Source organism: Myotis brandtii, unplaced genomic scaffold, assembly GCF_000412655.1.
Source record: "Myotis brandtii unplaced genomic scaffold, ASM41265v1 scaffold1003, whole genome shotgun sequence".
NCBI lineage: Eukaryota > Metazoa > Chordata > Mammalia > Chiroptera > Vespertilionidae > Myotis > Myotis brandtii.
The window spans coordinates 153,701-171,093 of record NW_005353340.1 but is presented as its reverse complement, the minus strand read 5'-3'; the positions used below and the strand labels follow the sequence as shown (position 1 = coordinate 171,093).

The 17,393-nt window shown below is 55.7% G+C and overlaps 1 protein-coding gene across 1 annotated transcript in view; it reads right to left on the bottom strand.

Annotated features, from left to right (window-relative positions):
* Nucleotides 1–17,393, bottom strand: part of WDFY4 (WDFY family member 4) — a gene marked incomplete at its 5' end in the record, with an annotated part of 236,672 nt that overhangs the window by 70,905 nt on the left and 148,374 nt on the right. Inside the window, 3 exons of the mRNA XM_014534916.1 lie at nucleotides 2,323–2,471; nucleotides 12,889–13,055; nucleotides 15,879–15,930. Of these exons, the coding sequence (XP_014390402.1) occupies nucleotides 2,323–2,471; nucleotides 12,889–13,055; nucleotides 15,879–15,930 (368 nt within the window). The remainder of the gene's footprint in view (nucleotides 1–2,322; nucleotides 2,472–12,888; nucleotides 13,056–15,878; nucleotides 15,931–17,393) is intronic.

Here is a 17,393-nt window from a genome sequence, read left to right as displayed (position 1 = left end):
GACAGCCAGGTGACGGGAGTGACATGTCTACAAGCAAATGAACACCGAGGATGGGGGAACTCAGAGGCCAGAAGAGGTAAGGAGGGGCCGGCCCTGGAGCTGCAGAGGGAGAGCGCCCTCCCAGAGCTTGCTGCCGACTTCCCGCCTCCAGGACTGAGACACCAATATCTGTGTTTTAAAGCCACACAGTTTTTGGTACTTGGTTACAGCAGCCCTGGCAACCTCATGCTATCAGCCAAAAGGCATCCGTAATAGCAAAGTCACACCTTCTAGGAAGGCTCTGAGGGTCTGGAACACTCCACAGCCCGGAGGGTGCTCGGCTGGAGGGCGTGCGCGTTCTTGAGTTTCATTTCCGGTGTTTTATGGACCCTCAGAGCCGCTTTCAGGGTCTAGTGCTCAGCGTACTCAACTTGAGACCGTCTTTTAGAGAAACATTTCAGGGTGGATTTCAGGGTGGACTTAGCTGTATTTTTAACTGGCTTATGTATGCATCTCCCTCGGTCTCCATGGGCAAGAGAAGACTCAATCCCCATTGATCTGACAGGATCGAGCAGCCGGTGAGAACTGCAGTGCAGCAGCCCAGCCCTCGAGAGAGCGCCGTCTGGTTCGCAAACCCTTTCTGGAGGGGCGGTGATTAACATTGCCCAGGCAATCCCCAAATGACTGTCCAGGATAGCCATTTGTTCTCACTCCACTCTCACATGCATTCTAGAAAAGTCCATTTCCAGACAGGGCAAGGCTCCCTGGTCCTTCCAACCAAGAGAGCACAAGCAGCCTAACAAGTGGGCTTCTATTAAAAGTGTAGATGTGGATCTGAGTGCTATGAGGGGCACCTCATACACACAATTCTCCTGATCAATAAGAGCTCATCTAACACTGACTGGTTTAAACCAGAGCTGAGGAGTGAAGCAACGGCTCCTGCGAGTCACCGCATGGGCTCGCCCTGAGCGCAGGGGGCAGGAGCTTCCATCAGCCCCCAGAAAGGCACGTCTGCAGGCCCATTGTCCGTATTGATCAGTATCAATAAAACATGAGCCAGGAGATGGGATGTGTGTGCCAAGTATTAGTTATGCTTCTCCTGCCTTGGGAAAGCACAGAGGACTCCCATCAATCGGTAAACATTTGGAATGAATAAAAGATGAAAATTATCAGAGAGAAAAATGCCAAGCATTTTAAAGCAAATCTCGATCAAAGGAGGGGGGCTGACATCTATTTCCCACACTCCTTAAGCTCCTGCTTCCTGACCGGGGCTGGAAATGACATGACACCTGGGAATTAAACCTCTTCGTTATCGGCAGGTCCGACTCTGACTCCTTGTCAATAGTCTACAACAGTGGCTCTCAGCTGGTTACCTCTCAGCATCAGGATCAGCAGAGAACTTGGTAAATCTCAGTCCTACCCCAGATCTGCCAAATTAGAAGCTGGGGTGAAGGTGGGTCCCAGAAGTCTGCTTTAGCAAGCCTTCCAGGTGATTCGATGTAAGCTAATTGGAGCGTCGCTGGGCTATCGAAGAGGGGCTTCGTCATCATGTGAGCCCTGGCTAACCAGGAAAGCCCAGGCTTGTCTCTCAATGGTCAACTGAAAACATACAACTTGACAGCTGGAGTCCTGGCAACAGTGCAAACATGGCCAATGTGGTCCCAACAGCTGGACTCCATAAGCACAGAGAATTCATCAGTAAGAGCCTGATTGAACCCAAACAGACCAAATGCAGTTGATCCTTAAAAAGATCCTCGGAATGTCCTGCCAAAGACCTCTGGTGTGGTTGGGATTAAATGACTCTTCAAATTTCTACCCAAATCTCACCCCCTGCAAGCCCCAGATCTTCCTTAAGTAGCCCTTCCTCAGCACACCCCTCCCTGTGCACCCCGAAGAGTCCCCCCAGAGCAGATGCTCTGTCCTGTGCTGCTAGTGTGCCTCACACTCTTTCCAAGGAGCCTGTGTGCTGGTGGCACTTGCTGGTCATGGTGGGGCAGTGCTGATGTCTTACATGAGTGAGCAGCCAGCAAGCTGTCGAACGAGTGGGCTGATGGGACTGGATTCCATGACAAATGACAGACGGAGAAACCCTCTTTGTCCCATGGTCCCCACACCAGGGGAGGCACAAGGAGCTGCCCCACTGTTATGCATCCCAGATGTTAGCTCTGGGGAACCATGGTCAAGAGTGCCTGTGCCTTAAGGTTCTTCTATTTTATCTCATGGTTCAGTTTCTGGCCCAAACCCAAACCCACAGTGAGAACAAGGTGGGAGGGCAAGGGGGAAGGGTAGCTGAGAAGGAGATTGGGGCTCAGGGAGGAGTCCGAGGGGCAAGTGGACACTCACTTGGATAAGCAGTGGCGGGTGCAGTAGACGTCACCCACGGGGGAGAGTGTGAAGTTCTCGCAGATGTAGAAGTGCTGGTGGCCAAAGAGCAGGAGCGCCTCGGAGACCAGGTGGCCCTGCACGAGCACCATGGAGTACTTCTGTGTCACCTGGAGGGAGGGAGCACAGTCAGGCCGTGGGCAGGAGAAGCGTGGCTGTCACTGGTGTGGGGGGCAGAAGGGCAGAGCTGGAACCGGTTGGGCTCCTGCAGGGAGGGGGAGCAGCGCCCTGTAAGAACAAAGCCACTGCCCCAGCGCTGCACTGCGCTTCACAGTCTAAGAGGCACTTCTGCACCCAACCTGCTCTCCCCAGGCCAGCGCCCCACCCCACGGCGTGTGGGTGAATGAGTGCTTGTTGCTCCCCGCGCACACTGACAGCCTTCCTCTCACAGGAGGCCCCTCCGCAACCGCCCTGAACATTCTGTAGTTAACAGTGAGGAACGTGTTTGAGCACAGGCTTCTCAGTTATGAGGCAAAGGAGCTTGTCCAGGGACCAGCTTGGAGGTGGCCGAGCCAGGACAGGAACGGGTCTGCCGAGAGCCACAGTGCAAGACCGGTGCTGATGTCTACAAGGCCAAGGCCAGTCCACACGTGTGCAGATGGGCACTGCCCCCTCCTTTCAGACTTCAGGGCCATTCTCTCGGCAGCTGGAATGTTGGCAGCTTTCCAGAATTGCCGCAGCTGGAGACAGCACCAGCCAAAGGTCACCTCCCATCCCCGGGGCAGTCTGTGCCCAGCAACTGGCCATCCAGGGTGGAACTGGCCACCAGTGCCCAGGCAGGAGGACATCCAGAGCTCAAGCGCCTGTGGAAGCAGCTGAGCCTCCGCTGAGACCACCTCTTCCCTGCCCAGCCTGGACCCTCACTGCCAACAAGCTTCCAGGCTCAGGGTTGGCTTTCCAGACCTGGACAATGGCTTGGTGTGACCCAGACTCCTACACCAAGGAAGGACTTAGCGGGTCCTCACATGGAATATGTTTCCAAAGAAATCAGTGAGGGGATAAGTCAATTCCAGATGATGAGAACCCGAATGGACCAAGAATAAGGCCAGCCCAGCATTTTCTCAGGGTAATTCTGTGCTCCGATTCCAGTTACACAAAAGAGGAGCTCACTTTGTTTTTATTTTTACTTCTGACCAGATGGCCACTGTAACCCTTTTACACATGAACCAATATAATTTTTACAACTGGGCAAGGGAGGTTCTACTCTAATTTGTAAATCAAATTAAAAGTGCTCCAGAGACAAGAATCTCACCAAAGACTGGAGCCACATTTCCTGCTCACCTTGGGGAGCAGGGAGGAGGACACAGGAGAAAACAGGCCCTGCATGAGCTATCCAGCTTCTGTGTCCAATGCGATTGGTCCGTGTGGGCCAAGGGTCACCATGGGCTTGTCCCACTACTGTTCAGGACAAGCCATTCCTGAACTATTTCTCCTGAGGACAAGCCAAAGGTCTCACTTCTCGGAATAGCCTGCTGGGAACAGCTGGCTCTCCGCCTCTCCTGCCTCCACTGGACCTGGCCCTCAACCCTCCTTCAGAGCCACTTCAACACGGACTCATTTACAGCTTCACTCATCCATCCAGACGTTTATCAACTCAACAGCTATGGACTCAGCACCTACTACCTGCCAGGATCTGAGCCAAGTGTGGGGATAGAGGGCGGGACAAGATAAGCAAGAACCCTATTCTCACGGGACTGCAGTCCAGTAGGGGAAGATGGCTGGCACACAAACATGACAACCAATAAATGATTACAAATTGTGATGGGTGCTGAGAGGGGGAGCAGCTGAGCCTCCGCTGAGACCACCTCTTCCCTGCCCAGCCTGGACCCTCACTGCCAACAAGCTTCCAGGCTCAGGGTTGGCTTTCCAGACCTGGACAATGGCTTGGTGTGACCCAGACTCCTACACCAAGGAAGGACTTAGCGGGTCCTCACATGGAATATGTTTCCAAAGAAATCAGTGAGGGGATAAGTCAATTCCAGACGATGAGAGCCCGAATGGACCAAGAATAAGGCCAGCCCAGCATTTTTTCTCAGGGTAATTCTGTGCCGATTCCAGTTACACAAAAGAGGAGCTCACTTTGTTTTTATTTTTACTTCTGACCAGATGGCCACTGTAACCCTTTTACACATGAACCAATATAATTTTTACAACTGGGCAAGGGAGGTTCTACTCTAATTTGTAAATCAAATTAAAAGTGCTCCAGAGACAAGAATCTCACCAAAGACTGGAGCCACATTTCCTGCTCACCTTGGGGAGCAGGGAGGAGGACACAGGAGAAAACAGGCCCTGCGTGAGCTATCTGGCTTCTGTGTCCAATGCGATTGGTCCATGCGGGCCAAGGGTCACCATGGGCTTGTCCCACTACTGTCCAGGACAAGCCATTCCTGAACTATTTCTCCTGAGGACAAGCCAAAGGTCTCACTTCTCGGAATAGCCTGCTGGGAACAGCTGGCTCTCCGCCTCTCCTGCCTCCACTGGACCTGGCCCTCAACCCTCCTTCAGAGCCACTTCAACACGGACTCATTTACAGCTTCACTCATCCATCCAGACGTTTATCAACTCAACAGCTATGGACTCAGCACCTACTACCTGCCAGGATCTGAGCCAAGTGTGGGGATAGAGGGCGGGACAAGATAAGCAAGAACCCTATTCTCACGGGACTGCAGTCCAGTAGGGGAAGATGGCTGGCACACAAACATGACAACCAATAAATGATTACAAATTGTGATGGGTGCTGAGAGGGGGAACCAGGGTGCCTGGTGATAAGGCAGAGAGGAACTTGGGGCATATTTTAGAAAAGCTGAGAATTGGAGGATGGGCAGGGGCAGCGTTGACAAGCTGGGAGAACACATTTCAGGGAAAGAGAGCATTCCATTCGGAGCCAAGGTAGGGAGGGAGAAAAGAGAGCAGTATGACTGACACAAAGCTGGAAAGTGGGGGTGCTCAGGTCATGGGGCCTTGAGGCTGGTAGGCCCATTGAGCTTCATTTTGGTTTCCATAGAAAGCCGAGGAGGGGTCATCTCTGAAAGATGCCACTGGCCACTGGATGGAGGATAGATTGGAAAGAGCCAAGAGTGGAAGGAGGGTCATCAGTCCTGTGGGCACTTCAGCGGTCCTGTGGAGGGATGACGGCTTTGACGGGGTGCCAGAGGGGAGGGGAGGAAGGGGTGAGTGGTTGAATCAAAACAAGGAGAGGTAGAACTGACAGGAATTTCTACTAGATAAGCTGTGGGAAACCAAACCAAACCCAAAGGAGGGAGGATTGGGGATCATGTCTTCTTGGGGCCCAAGGCAGCGAGTGGAGCCCCCAGCCCCCTGGCATCTTGCCCAGAGGCCGCCACTGCGGCGGTGTGGCTGTACAGAAGGGCCACACATGCGTGCCCAGAATATGCACCTTGGCACAGCATTGCTTTCCGTTAAAGACACTTGAAAAGCAGCAGGCACAGCAGGGCACCTGGCCTCGCCATGGTTTCCTGGGAGCAAGCAGTGCAGCCCCATATGAGTCGAGGGAAAGAAGTTCGGAGTCCAGGCCAAGAGATCTGTCCCAACAGACTGGGAGCTAACCCCGTCTTCCTCCAGCTGCCCACCTGCTTCCGTTCCTCCCACAGGGTGCTCTGTTCCACCCCATGTGCACACATCGACGCCTACGCCCTCGGAGGCTCCGTGTTCCTGTGACGGCTACGTGCACACGTGAAATCAACTGTGTATGCTTTTCCTGTTGAGCTGTGTCTATCAACTCCACCCTCAGGACAGCCGGACACTCTGATAGGAGGGCAGAGGGGAGGCTTGCCCCTCCCATGGATACTCTTCCGAGGAGCTTCTGTGAAATCATAGGCACGCTTTTCACATGGCCCCGTTGTACACATGCAGCGATCCCCTCTTCCCTTGGGCTGTTTTCTAATGTTCTGACATTACAGAGGCTGCTGCAGTGCCCATCAGTACAATGTCACTTTGCACACAAGTAAACCTGTGGGTTAAATTCCTACAAGTAGGACTGCGGGCCCCTGTATGGCATTTTAAACTCTGGAAACTATTGCCAGATGCCTTCCCGCAGGCGACACCAGGTACGCTCTCGCCGGCACTGTTAGGAGGGCTACACCAGGCTTTACACTTTTTTTCAGGTTCACGTGTGACAGGTGGAACGGTGGCACCAGCCCTGGCCTGTGCACCGCTACACCCTCTCCCTCCCCACGGTGCCCGTCTTCGCCCAACCTCTGTGGGCAGCATCGCCATGGTCTCCAGGTGCTTCCCGTCGGGGAGACAGTAACGCTGAGAATAAACCAAACCTCAAGGAAAATGTCTGGTGAGAGCTGGGTTCATAGCTTAAAAATTGATTCTGCTAGAAAAATATGGCATTTTAAAAACTGGAAAATGAGCCCAAGTGAACTGCTACCTGCTCTCCCACTTCAACCCACCCTGGGAGGGCTCCACCCCACGTGACTCGTGATTAAGAAGTCTCTCACGCCACCTGTCTATCAATCGCTTTAGAAAGACTGGAACTTCTGCTTCATAAGTGGAATTTCTTTGAGGTGGGCTAGATGAGATATCGTCACTCCTGACTAGGAAATGACTAAGTTGTGCCCACCCCGGGCCTGTGCGACGGGGACAGGTGGTGGGGAAATCCAGAGCTGAAGGCAGAGGGCGACCTGTCCTGGGCCGGTCCTGGAGGCCACGCAGCAGGTCCTCCCGGAGCCAGGCCCCGGCCGGCCCGTCGGCGAGCGGGAGGTCCGCGCAGGTGCGCCAGGCCCTTCCCCACGCTCCGCATCTGCAGTGAGTGCAGCGCCCTGATTTCCAGGTGGGAACCAGGTTCAGAGCTGCCACGTGAGGGGCCCAGAACCGAGCTGACGTGTCCACCCTCGGATATCTGTGCAGAGTCTACTGCCTACTGCCGAGAATGCGTTAGCCCGCCCGCGTGTATCCTGCGCTTCTTACGCCTCTGCCTGCCGAGTGTCGTCCGCACGCCCGGTGACCTGGCAGGTGGGAGGACCTGCCTGGTTTTCAGGAAAGCACAGCTGGCTGAGGAGAAGGTGGGGCTCACAGAGGAGGGAACGGATGTGAGTGAGTTATGTTGGCTGCCTGTGGAGTCTGGATCCACTCCTCACGCCTCGGTCACTTGGAGATGAAGCATTCAGGCACGGTAGCAATCGAAGCAAAGGGTAAAACGATACAGAGGAACGGTTTGGTGAACACCGATTTGGCAAATCTGAGAAGAAAGGCAGCGCGTGGATCTCTGCAGGGCTCAGCTCTCAGGCAGACGCCGCAGCTAAGCCCGGCCGCCCTCCTGCGCCGCCTCCACAGAATATGCCCAATGTGCACGGACCGCACGGGCGCCGCCAGCCCTGCCACACGGAGGCCGTGGACGGAGGGGCCGGCCCCAGAGGACAGTGAGCGCGCTGCGAGTTCCAGGGGCTGTTCCCCGCGCAGGGCCAGCGTGAGCTGCATGAAGCAGGACCTGCTGCTGGTGGTTCAAAAGGACGGTTCTCTCTGGGGCAGCTCTGCCTTTTGGGAAGCCTGGGCCTGCGGGCCTCGGGCCCTCACTCCGGCTGGAACATGTGAGACCACCTGGGCGCGTGCCGACACTCCTGTGCCCAGGCTGCATCCCAGAGGTTCCCTCCAGCGGTGCAGGGTGGCCTGGCATCTGCACTTTAGCAGGCAGCCCCGGCGACTCCGGTACAGGCCACCTGGAGACGGTACCTGAGACACAGGCTGTGGGCACCAGGAGGCTCTGAAAGGTGAGGTCTCACCTCAGGAAGCCTCTCTCAGACCTCCTCCAGGTGGTGTGCAGTCATTGAACATGCGCACTGAATGCGCATTGTGTGCCCACACACTCCTAGGCACACAGGGGGCAAAGGGGGGATGGAGGCCTCCAACAGGGGAGATGGAGCGCAGACGTCCCGGCCCAGCACAGCAGGCAGCCGCCGGCGCTCTGCGGGGCAGAGCAGGGTGCTCGGCCCTCATGAGGGTGACAGAGGTGACATCAGAGAAGTGGTTCCCAGGGAGGGGACCTCCAGGCTGGGTAAGGGCTTAAAAAGATAAAAACATGGGGGAGCATTCCCAGGCATAAAGTCTAGAGCCAGCTGAACATGTTTGCAGAGTGCAGGTAGTTCTGTTTCTTTAGAGTACAAGGTCTGAGGGGCGCGCATGTGTATGTGTGTGTGTGTGTGTGTAATTAAGGGTGAGGGAGGCACGTCCAGGGCCAGCGCCCCCAGGAGTGGCTGTGCACAAAATCTGCCAAATATGCCAAAGAGCATCTCTAAAGGTGTTGCGGAGGGCTGACACGTCAGCTCCACATTCTAGAAAGTCCGCCATGGGCTCCCCGAGACGGGAAGTTCAATAATGGGAAGGTTAAGGCACTTCTTCGCCAACAGACTACTCTGTGAAAATCCCGAGCTGGCCGCTGCTCTCTGCTGTCCGCCCGGAGCAGAGGGCTCTCCCTGTGAGCCGTTCCTTTCTACCCAGGCCAGGCCGAGACCTCACCCTGAGCTTGCATAAAAATGCGAACGTTCCATTTTAAATGTAAGTGAAGAGGACAGGAGTAGCGAAACACCCCCTGCGGTCGGGCCTGAGCTTCGCTTCCCGCCTCCCGGAGCAGCTCACGGAGGGCACAGGGACCCTCCCCGCAGCACAGTGGCGACTGGGGTGCACAATTAACATGCACGGAATCCACCACCCTTCAGGGCAAATGGAGCTGTTTGCAGAGAAACGTGTTTGTGGCTCTGGGAATCATTAATCAATGACACAGAGGCAGCCCAAAACAATTACTGTCCCAGGTATCGCTGGAGGCAACCACAGCGCCAATGTTCACATAGAGAAACGAGCGAGCTGCTGCCACCCTGAGCTCAGGCCTGCTGCTGCCCAAGGCCTGGGGCGCAGGGGCGGGGGGGAGGGCCATCCAGAAGCTTGGAAGGAGGGTGTGCTCTGGAGCCCCCTGGGCTGTGTCCAGCGAAGGCGATAGATGTGTGTGTTGCTGAGACGCTGAGAGGAGGGGCAAGGATCTCCCTGCAGGGCTGCCTGGCCACCTTAGTGGCGACCCTGGGAAGGCAGGTGCTCCGGGTTCTGAGCTGGGCACACACCCACCACACACACTCTCTGGACAAGCTGCCCTTAGAAAAAGCACGCGCCACAGGTTTCTGAAGAATCCGCATTAGGGTGTTCCCAGCTGGCGTCCAACACTTGCTACAAACTGTCTGCACACGAGCAGAGAGTGTTGGCCAGGAAATGCAGGAGCAGCTTCCCTACACGCACACACACCTGCGTGCACAGGCCTCCGTGTCTTTGAACACATTCATGGTCAGGGTCAGTGCCACAGTCCTTCCTTCCTCTGCTTCCAGCTCCTGTCCTCTCAGGAACGCCCAGGCGAGCAGGTTGGCATGTGCTGGGCATGCTCTGTGCCAGGCAGAGACCCCTTGTGTGAGGGACCTAGAGGCCTGCCCGACTGGCCACCGCTAACCAGAGAGGTCCTACAGGAAGCTCCCAGCCTGGGAGGGTGCCGAAGGCCAGGGTGGTGAGAGTTTACACAACCTGCCTGAGGCAGGGTGCTGGGAGACAGTGGAGAGTGAAGTCACATGGACTTAGCGAGAGACAGGCCTGAGCTGGAGCCTAGCAATTCCAGTTAGCGGCCCCCAGGGCCCAGTTTTGCATCTTTGAAATGGAACTGACAAAGCCTCCATCACAGGGCCACGGTGACACTAGGAGAGACGCTGAATGACAAGCACACAGCAAGGGCTCCAGGTGACCAGCTGCCAAGGTTGCCAATGATGCGATACTCAGCGGGATGATGCCCGAGTCTGTGTGAGCACTCAGCCTATGCCAAGCTGCCCTGCACTAATCGCGGGCATCTGCCTGCCTGGTGCTGGTGGTGGGAGAGTTGCCATGGTAGCCAGCCTTTGCCAAGCCATGGCCCAGCTGCTCCCAAAGAGGCTTCCACCCAGTGCTTGCCCCCCTGAGCCAGGGTCCCCAGGCCATGACAGCAGCCCTGGTTACAGCTGCAAGCAGGTGGCCTACCCCCGACCCCTACCACCCCTCTGCTCCCCCGGCTGGTGCCCGGCATGTGGCCTCCTGACATAGCTGTGTCTCCCACTGGGCAGAGCATGTCATGCTTTTGTCATAGAAGAGAGACAGGGTTGAAGCCAAGCCTGCCCTGCTTGAAGCAACTTCAGGCAGACTCAGACGTAAGTACAGGTCTGCACCTTGTGGGGAGGTGGTGGAGGGAGCAGGGCACTGTGGACGAGCACACCAGACAGGCTCAGCCAGCAGGTGGGCACCGGGCTGCGAGGAGCTGGCCGGGAGCTGTCTGGGGCCCGGTCACAGAGGCCCCTGTGCCACAGCCAGCCCGGCCGCTCCACAGGGAGTTGTCTAGTCTAGACCTGACTCCCTCCTCTGGCCCAGTGATGTTCTTGAGCTCCGGGGCCACCTCCCTGTGCTCCTCCCTCCCTCAGACTTTTACATTCAGGGCCTCCTCAGTGTCACCACATGTCACTCCAGGCCCCAAGCCCAGCAACTTCCCTCTTTTCCACACAGTGTGGCATTTTGCAGGGGGCACAGAGCTCCTAGAGGGGCCCAGCCCAGCAGATCAGGTCTCTCATGGGCTCCACTCTGACCCACTGTCTCATCATGAACATCTCCGAAGGACAGCAGGCCCAGGCAGACCCTCCACCCCAGATCTGCGCAAGCACGCACCCAGCGCCTCCCTCACCTACAGTTCCTGCCTCCTGGAGCCAGAGCTGCTGGGACGGTTTGAATGAGAGCACCTCTGTGAGCACTGGCAGGCATTTCCTACTCCCTCGGCCATGGCCTAGGTACCAGGGTTCGTTCCCCATTCCCCCCTTCTTGGAGGGGGAGAACAAGTCCAAAAGGACCATTAAAAGAAGAGCAACCGCCACCTTGACAACAGCAGCCGCAGCCACTGAGCTCCGACCCCCGCGGGCACAGTTCTGGACAGGAGCACCCCTCTCTGATCTTCCACACAAACTGATGAGTCAAGGACGACAGCCCCAACGGCACTGGGCCTGAAGGGGTGCAGGGGGTGGGGGCTGGGTCTGTGTACGGCCCACCTGTGGCATCGCCCATCTGCCCCCAACCCCGTGTCCCTTCTTCAGGGAGCAGGTGTGGCTGGTGGTCTGGTTCCTCTGGTCCTGGAGGAATTCAGGCTGAATTGGAACTATCTGCCCCACAACTTCCCAGGAACCAGAGGTAACAAGCAAGCCCAGCGACAGGAAGGAACACAGCTCATGAAAAGAGCACGTGCGACAATGGCATAGACTCCTTGGCCTGCCCTGCTCGGTCTCCCGTTCAGGGGCTGAGCCCCCAGCCCAGCCGGCCCCTCCGCAGGCGCAGGTGCTAAGGGGGACCAGGGCGGCTCCTGCTCTGCCAGCTGCTCCTGCCCGCCTGTCTGCACCTGGTGCTCTGCTACCACAACGAGCCAGTGCGCACTCTGACAGCTTCCTGCTGAGCCGCACGGAGACCCAGAGAGACTGATGTTCACGTACAAGACAGGACGGGGGAGAACAGCCTCTGCCTTGTCCTGTCCTGCCTCTCGGGCGCTGTCAGCCACCCTCCTTCCCCTCCACCCCCACCCCCAGGAGCTGGGAAAGGAGCCACCTGTGGGCTGCAGGCTCTTGCTCCCCCAACAAGGCCTCTGACAGACATGCCACTGGGTGAGACAGTCAGCAAAGCAAGACTCAGAGACTAGCACAAATGCCACAGGCATCCTGCTACACAGCCTGGGGTTGGGCCTCGCTCTTGGCTGTGACATATGCTCCAGACCTTGCCCACCGCCCAGCCCGCAGGCTTGGGAAGTGCGTGCCGTCGGGCCAGCCCAGAGGCTCTCCTGGGAAGAGCCAGGGAAAGAACTGGGAGAGGATCCGGTAGGGACCCTGAGAGATAGGAGTGTGGCGGGCAGTGTTCCAATGCTGGCCCCAGTGGGCCACTCACGTGAGCCCACCACACCCGCACCTGGGCACTACTTTAGGGGCCAGAGCTCCTGCTGAGGCCCACGGTGCCAGTGTGCTCACCCGGGGCCTGAGAGGCGGGCGCGCCCACCACACCCGCACCTGGGCACTGCTCCAGGGGCCGGAGCTCCTGCTGAGGCCCACGGTGCCAGTGTGCCCACCCGGGGCCTGAGAGGCAGGCACTGCGGGGACAGCTCGGACGTAGCGCTGGGGTGTCCAAGCACCACCCCCCTCCCAGGCCCTCACGATGTGGATGCACCCAGGGGGTCAGGCTGCAGGCGGGGCCGAGGTGCTGGACGACGCGAAGGTCAAGAATTCTGGACTGAAAAGTGCTCTCCCGGGATTAGAAAGGTTAGTGCACATTCACCCAGCAGTTCATCAGTGCGATTTACACCTTCAAGGCATTTGGGTGCAGGTGTGTGTGTCCCTTTGCACACCTCCCTGGACACATGCTCGCAGCGCCCTCCTTGGATTCTCAGAGGGAAGGGAGTGGTCACCGTGCCTGTGAGTGAGGGGGGCCCTGCTCGCTCGTGTCTGATCGTCCTGAGAGAACAGTCATGATGGGCCGTCTTACCTTCTCATGGTCAAGAAGCTCTTGTAAAATGACTTGTCTTTCCCGACACAGTTCGAGGAAATCCTCGGAGTGCTGACTTTCGTGCAGGGACGGGAAGAAGGTCAGCCGGGTGCAGTCTGCTGCCACCTCGTCGCTCTCGCCCTCGGCCTCCCTGGGGGTCAGCTCCCCTGCAGTGGCGTAAAGGGACACAGTGTTGGCACGAGCCACCCGATGTCACCAGGGCTGGGGTGCAGTCGGGCCTGAGTCGCTGGGAGGAACGGCCAGGGCCAGGGGCGACATGACCGGTGTGCAGGTCCGCGTGTCCCTCGCTGCTGCTGCGAGTGGACACACCCTGAGGCTGTGGGTGGTCAGACACCTCAGGTGGACCCCCCAGGGGAGCCCAGGCCGGGCTGCTCACCAGGGTTTGTTGGATCTGAATTTCACTTTGTTCGCTCTTTGAAAAGAGTGTTTGTTGTTTTAATTATGGAAGCACTATCTTCTAATTATAAGAAAAATCTGGGAAAACCATGAAGTTGTGAGAAATAAAACAAATGTGTACTCAGTCGGGCCTGAGTCGCTGGGAGGAACGGCCAGGGCCAGGGGCGACGTGACCGGTGTGCAGGTCCGCGTGTCCCTCGCTGCTGCTGCGAGTGGACACACCCTGAGGCTGTGGGTGGTCAGACACCTCAGGTGGACCCCCCAGGGGAGCCCAGGCCGGGCTGCTCGCCAGGGTTTGTTGGATCTGAATTTCACTTTGTTCGCTCTTTGAACAGAGTGTTTGTTGTTGTTTTAATTATGGAAGCACTATCGTCTAATTATAAGAAAAATCTGGGAAAACCATGAAGCTGTGAGAAATAAAACAAATGTGTACCCAGAGTCAGTACTGACAATAGCAGCTGCCGTTCAGTAATGCTTCTCTGTGCTGGGACTTGCAGGGGCACTTTCCATCGGGTGCTGCCGGGTGGGAGAGGCGGCGGAGCCGCAGCTGAGGATGGGGAAACTGTGCGCAGGGTAAAGGGCTGCCGAGACCCCAGGCCCGGGCCGAGGCCGAGCCGGGCCTCTGTCCAGAGTCAGCGCCGGCTCTAGGCTGATCGTCCTCACTGTTCACAGTTGATACCTTTCCTGCACATGTATGTGTAGGCACGCCTCTGTGTAATTTTTGACACAGTAGGAATTACACTGCATTCGTAGCTTTTCTTTTCTAATATTTTTTTCACTCAAGATCATATCATGAGCACTTTCGCATTCCACTGGGAGTTCTTTGCAAACAAGACACCCCTGTGTGGCGCCTCAGGATCCCCTGAGCCCTCTCCGACTCGTTGGTTCTGCGCTACCATGAAGCTGGGGCGCTGCAGTCGCGCGTGTGCACGGCCACGGCCACGGCCACAGCCACACTCATTTCCTAAGGCTGCACGCCGGGCCTGCCCACTGGGTGCCAGCTAAGCACACACCCGCGTGGATTTCTAGATCCGACTCCTCCACCCTGTCCTGGTGTCCACCTGCCTGGAGCGGTCATGCGCACCTGCCTGCAGTCCAGGGGCTGCAGCCATTTCCTCTATGCCAAGATGCTCACCTCTTCGACCTCAGCCCTGCCTGGGACTCTCCCCTCTGGGTTAATGGCAGTGCCTGCTGCTCACAGCGCAGCCATACCAGCTTCCCCAGCAGGGAGAGCGCGGTGCAGTCACGGGCATGCGGGAAGGCATGGAGGAGAACTAGGCTGACTGAGCGCCTAGGGACCAGGGACTCAGCAGACCAGACGGAAGCCTGGTGAGGTCAGCACACCTCCACCTGCCCTCTCTGCAGCCACCTCCAGAGGAGGGCGCGGCAGGTTCTCACTCTGATCTTTGAGTGTGGGCCTTGGGGTAGAGAGATGAGAAGCAAATGGATATTGCAGTGTTACCCTAAGTCCTATGACCCCCCCAAATCAACCTGATCAAGCCCAGCATCCTCACTTCCGGGCAACACTGCAAACTGGCCAGAGAGCCAGCTCAGCAGGAAGCCCAATGCCACGGTCCCAGAGACAAGATGATCAACACTAAGAAGCTGTCATTTGGTTACAGTGTGACACTAGCTGCAGCCTAGGGCACAGTGCACTCATAGCCAGGGAGTGTCCAAGCCAAGGTAGCCTGAGAGAAACCACAAAACCAGGCATTGTGTGTGTGTGTGTGTGTGTGTGTGTGTGTGAATGTGTTCTTGCTAAAATGACTTCTGAGAAGCAAACCTGTATTTTTAGCAAGTTGATTCATTCAATTTCCTCCATGAAAATTATACAAATAAAGAGTAAGCATAAACTTAAAATATTCAAAGTATGATTTTTGTTTGGGAAATACTACACTTATCTTTGATCCACTTGCTGCAGTGTCAGTTAGCTATAGTCAAATGTGGTCCAAAAACATTAAATAAAAAAATTCCAGAAATAAACAGTTCATACGTTTCACATTGTGCGCTGTTTTGAGCCACGTGATGAAAACTCTACGATCTCGCCCCTCCCATTCAGGAAGTGAGTCTGCCCTTTGTCCAGCACCTCCCCGCTGTCCACTCCCGTCTGTCAGTCCCTCAGTAGCCATCTCAGTTATCAGAGCAACTGCCGCCGAGTCGCAGTGCTTGTGCTCAGTTATCCCATTTTACTCAACAACGGCCTCAAAGCGCCAGGGCAGCGACGCTGGCAACTGGGATACGCCACAGAGAAGCCACAGTGCCTCCTTTAAGCGGGAAGGTGTGTGTGGGGAGGAACGCCACAGTACACGGTCCTGCAACCTGCCCCGTGGTCAGGGGCTGTAACACTGACTATTCTATCTGTCATGTTTACAATCAGAGAGGTCAGGGTGAGAAGCATTTCTGCCCTTGGGCGCTCGGGGTCTGGGACATCCCTCTCAGTTCAGTCCGCCTGCCCGCTCCGGGCCTGCAGCATTCTCTTCCCAAGATATCAATTCCATGTTGCTAATAAGATCTTAAGTAAAACCAACAACTGGTTTAATTTTTAAATAAAAAATAGTTGATAAACTGAATACCTCCGTTTTCAGCATTTGTTTGAGAAATATCACCATTTCTGTCCTGGCTTTCCTGAAATAAAATCAGAGAAAAAGAAATTAAATCCTGGGTACTACCTATATGCACCCCCCCATTCCACATATTCACAAACACATAGACATGCACGTGACCCCTTCAAATAAATCACATACTCAAGACTCAGACTCGAGAAAACGCTGAATCCTAAAGGACCACAGTAAAAAGCAAGTATTAATGTTCCTGAGTCAAAGGGGAGAAAACCCACAATCTTCCACTAAGTAGATTTACAGTAATTACCCAAATGATGCCAGAGTGGGATTACATAGCACCCGGGGCCTGGAGAGCAGGCACCGCGGAGAGGCTCGGGCCAGAGCCTGCTTTCACGGGCAGCCCTCGCTGGTCACCTGCACGCTGTGCGGGCTACAGATTTTTTAAAAATGTATTTTTATTGATTTCAGGGAGAAGGGGAGAGGGAGACAGAAACATCAATGATGACAGAGAATCATTGATTGGCCGCCTCCTGCACACCCCACACTGGGGATCAAGCCCGAAACCCGTGCATGTGCCCTGACTGGTATTTAACCATGACTTCCTGGTTCATAGGATGACACTCAACCACTGAGCCACGCCGGCCGGGCCGGGCCACCTATTTCTCCTGCCTCCATTTCCTCAGAAATGCACTGAGGGAGAGTACTGTAAGCCACCGGATGTTTATTGGCAATCCATTAGAAATTCAGTGTCTACTGAATAAAAGAATTATAATTTTTCATTGAGTTTTATAAGGATGTAATGTGGATAAGAGGTTCTGTGTCACAGACTAGAAAACAAACTCAACACTGACTTGTGTTCCAGTGTCTGGAAGGCTGGCTTTTAGAACATCCCAATCAGGATTGTTCGGTGAAGAAATACAAATCTATTAACAGATGTTTCTACTCCACTACCAATTCAACTGGCTCCCCAGCCTTTAAAAGGCAAAAATGTAAGTTCAAGGACATGAGTTCAAGGTTTCATACAGCACACTGCGGTGTGCTGGACTCCACTGCTTAGGGCTCAGTGAGCTTCCATGCATTTGGACTAAATGGGTCACCGGCTGGAGCTGGCAGAAGTGGCCGAGTTCAAGGGATTTCCAATGTAAAGGTGTGCGATGCGCTTGCATAACCATGTCTAGAGCAGCGCTGGCCACGCCTGCTCCGCAACAAACACCTGTGCGAGCTGACAGTGACCAGCGCCGGCTTTTTCCAAACTCTGGACTCTGTGGACGTCAGTGTGGCCTGGGTCCGTGGTGCCGATCTACACCACTCACCCACTCCTCCACTCATCCACCCACTCACAGCTTCCTTCCTCCGCTACCTGCGAGGGGTAACGATTCTTTTTTCTGTTAAACTGCATCAAGAATAACGCAGAGCAATCCTGCCTTTCCCCACATACGTTTTCTCCCCTGCCTGCCCACATCAGAGCTCTCAGAAGCACCCCAGGAGTCCCGATGAGAACAACACCGGACAGACAGAGAAGCTGCG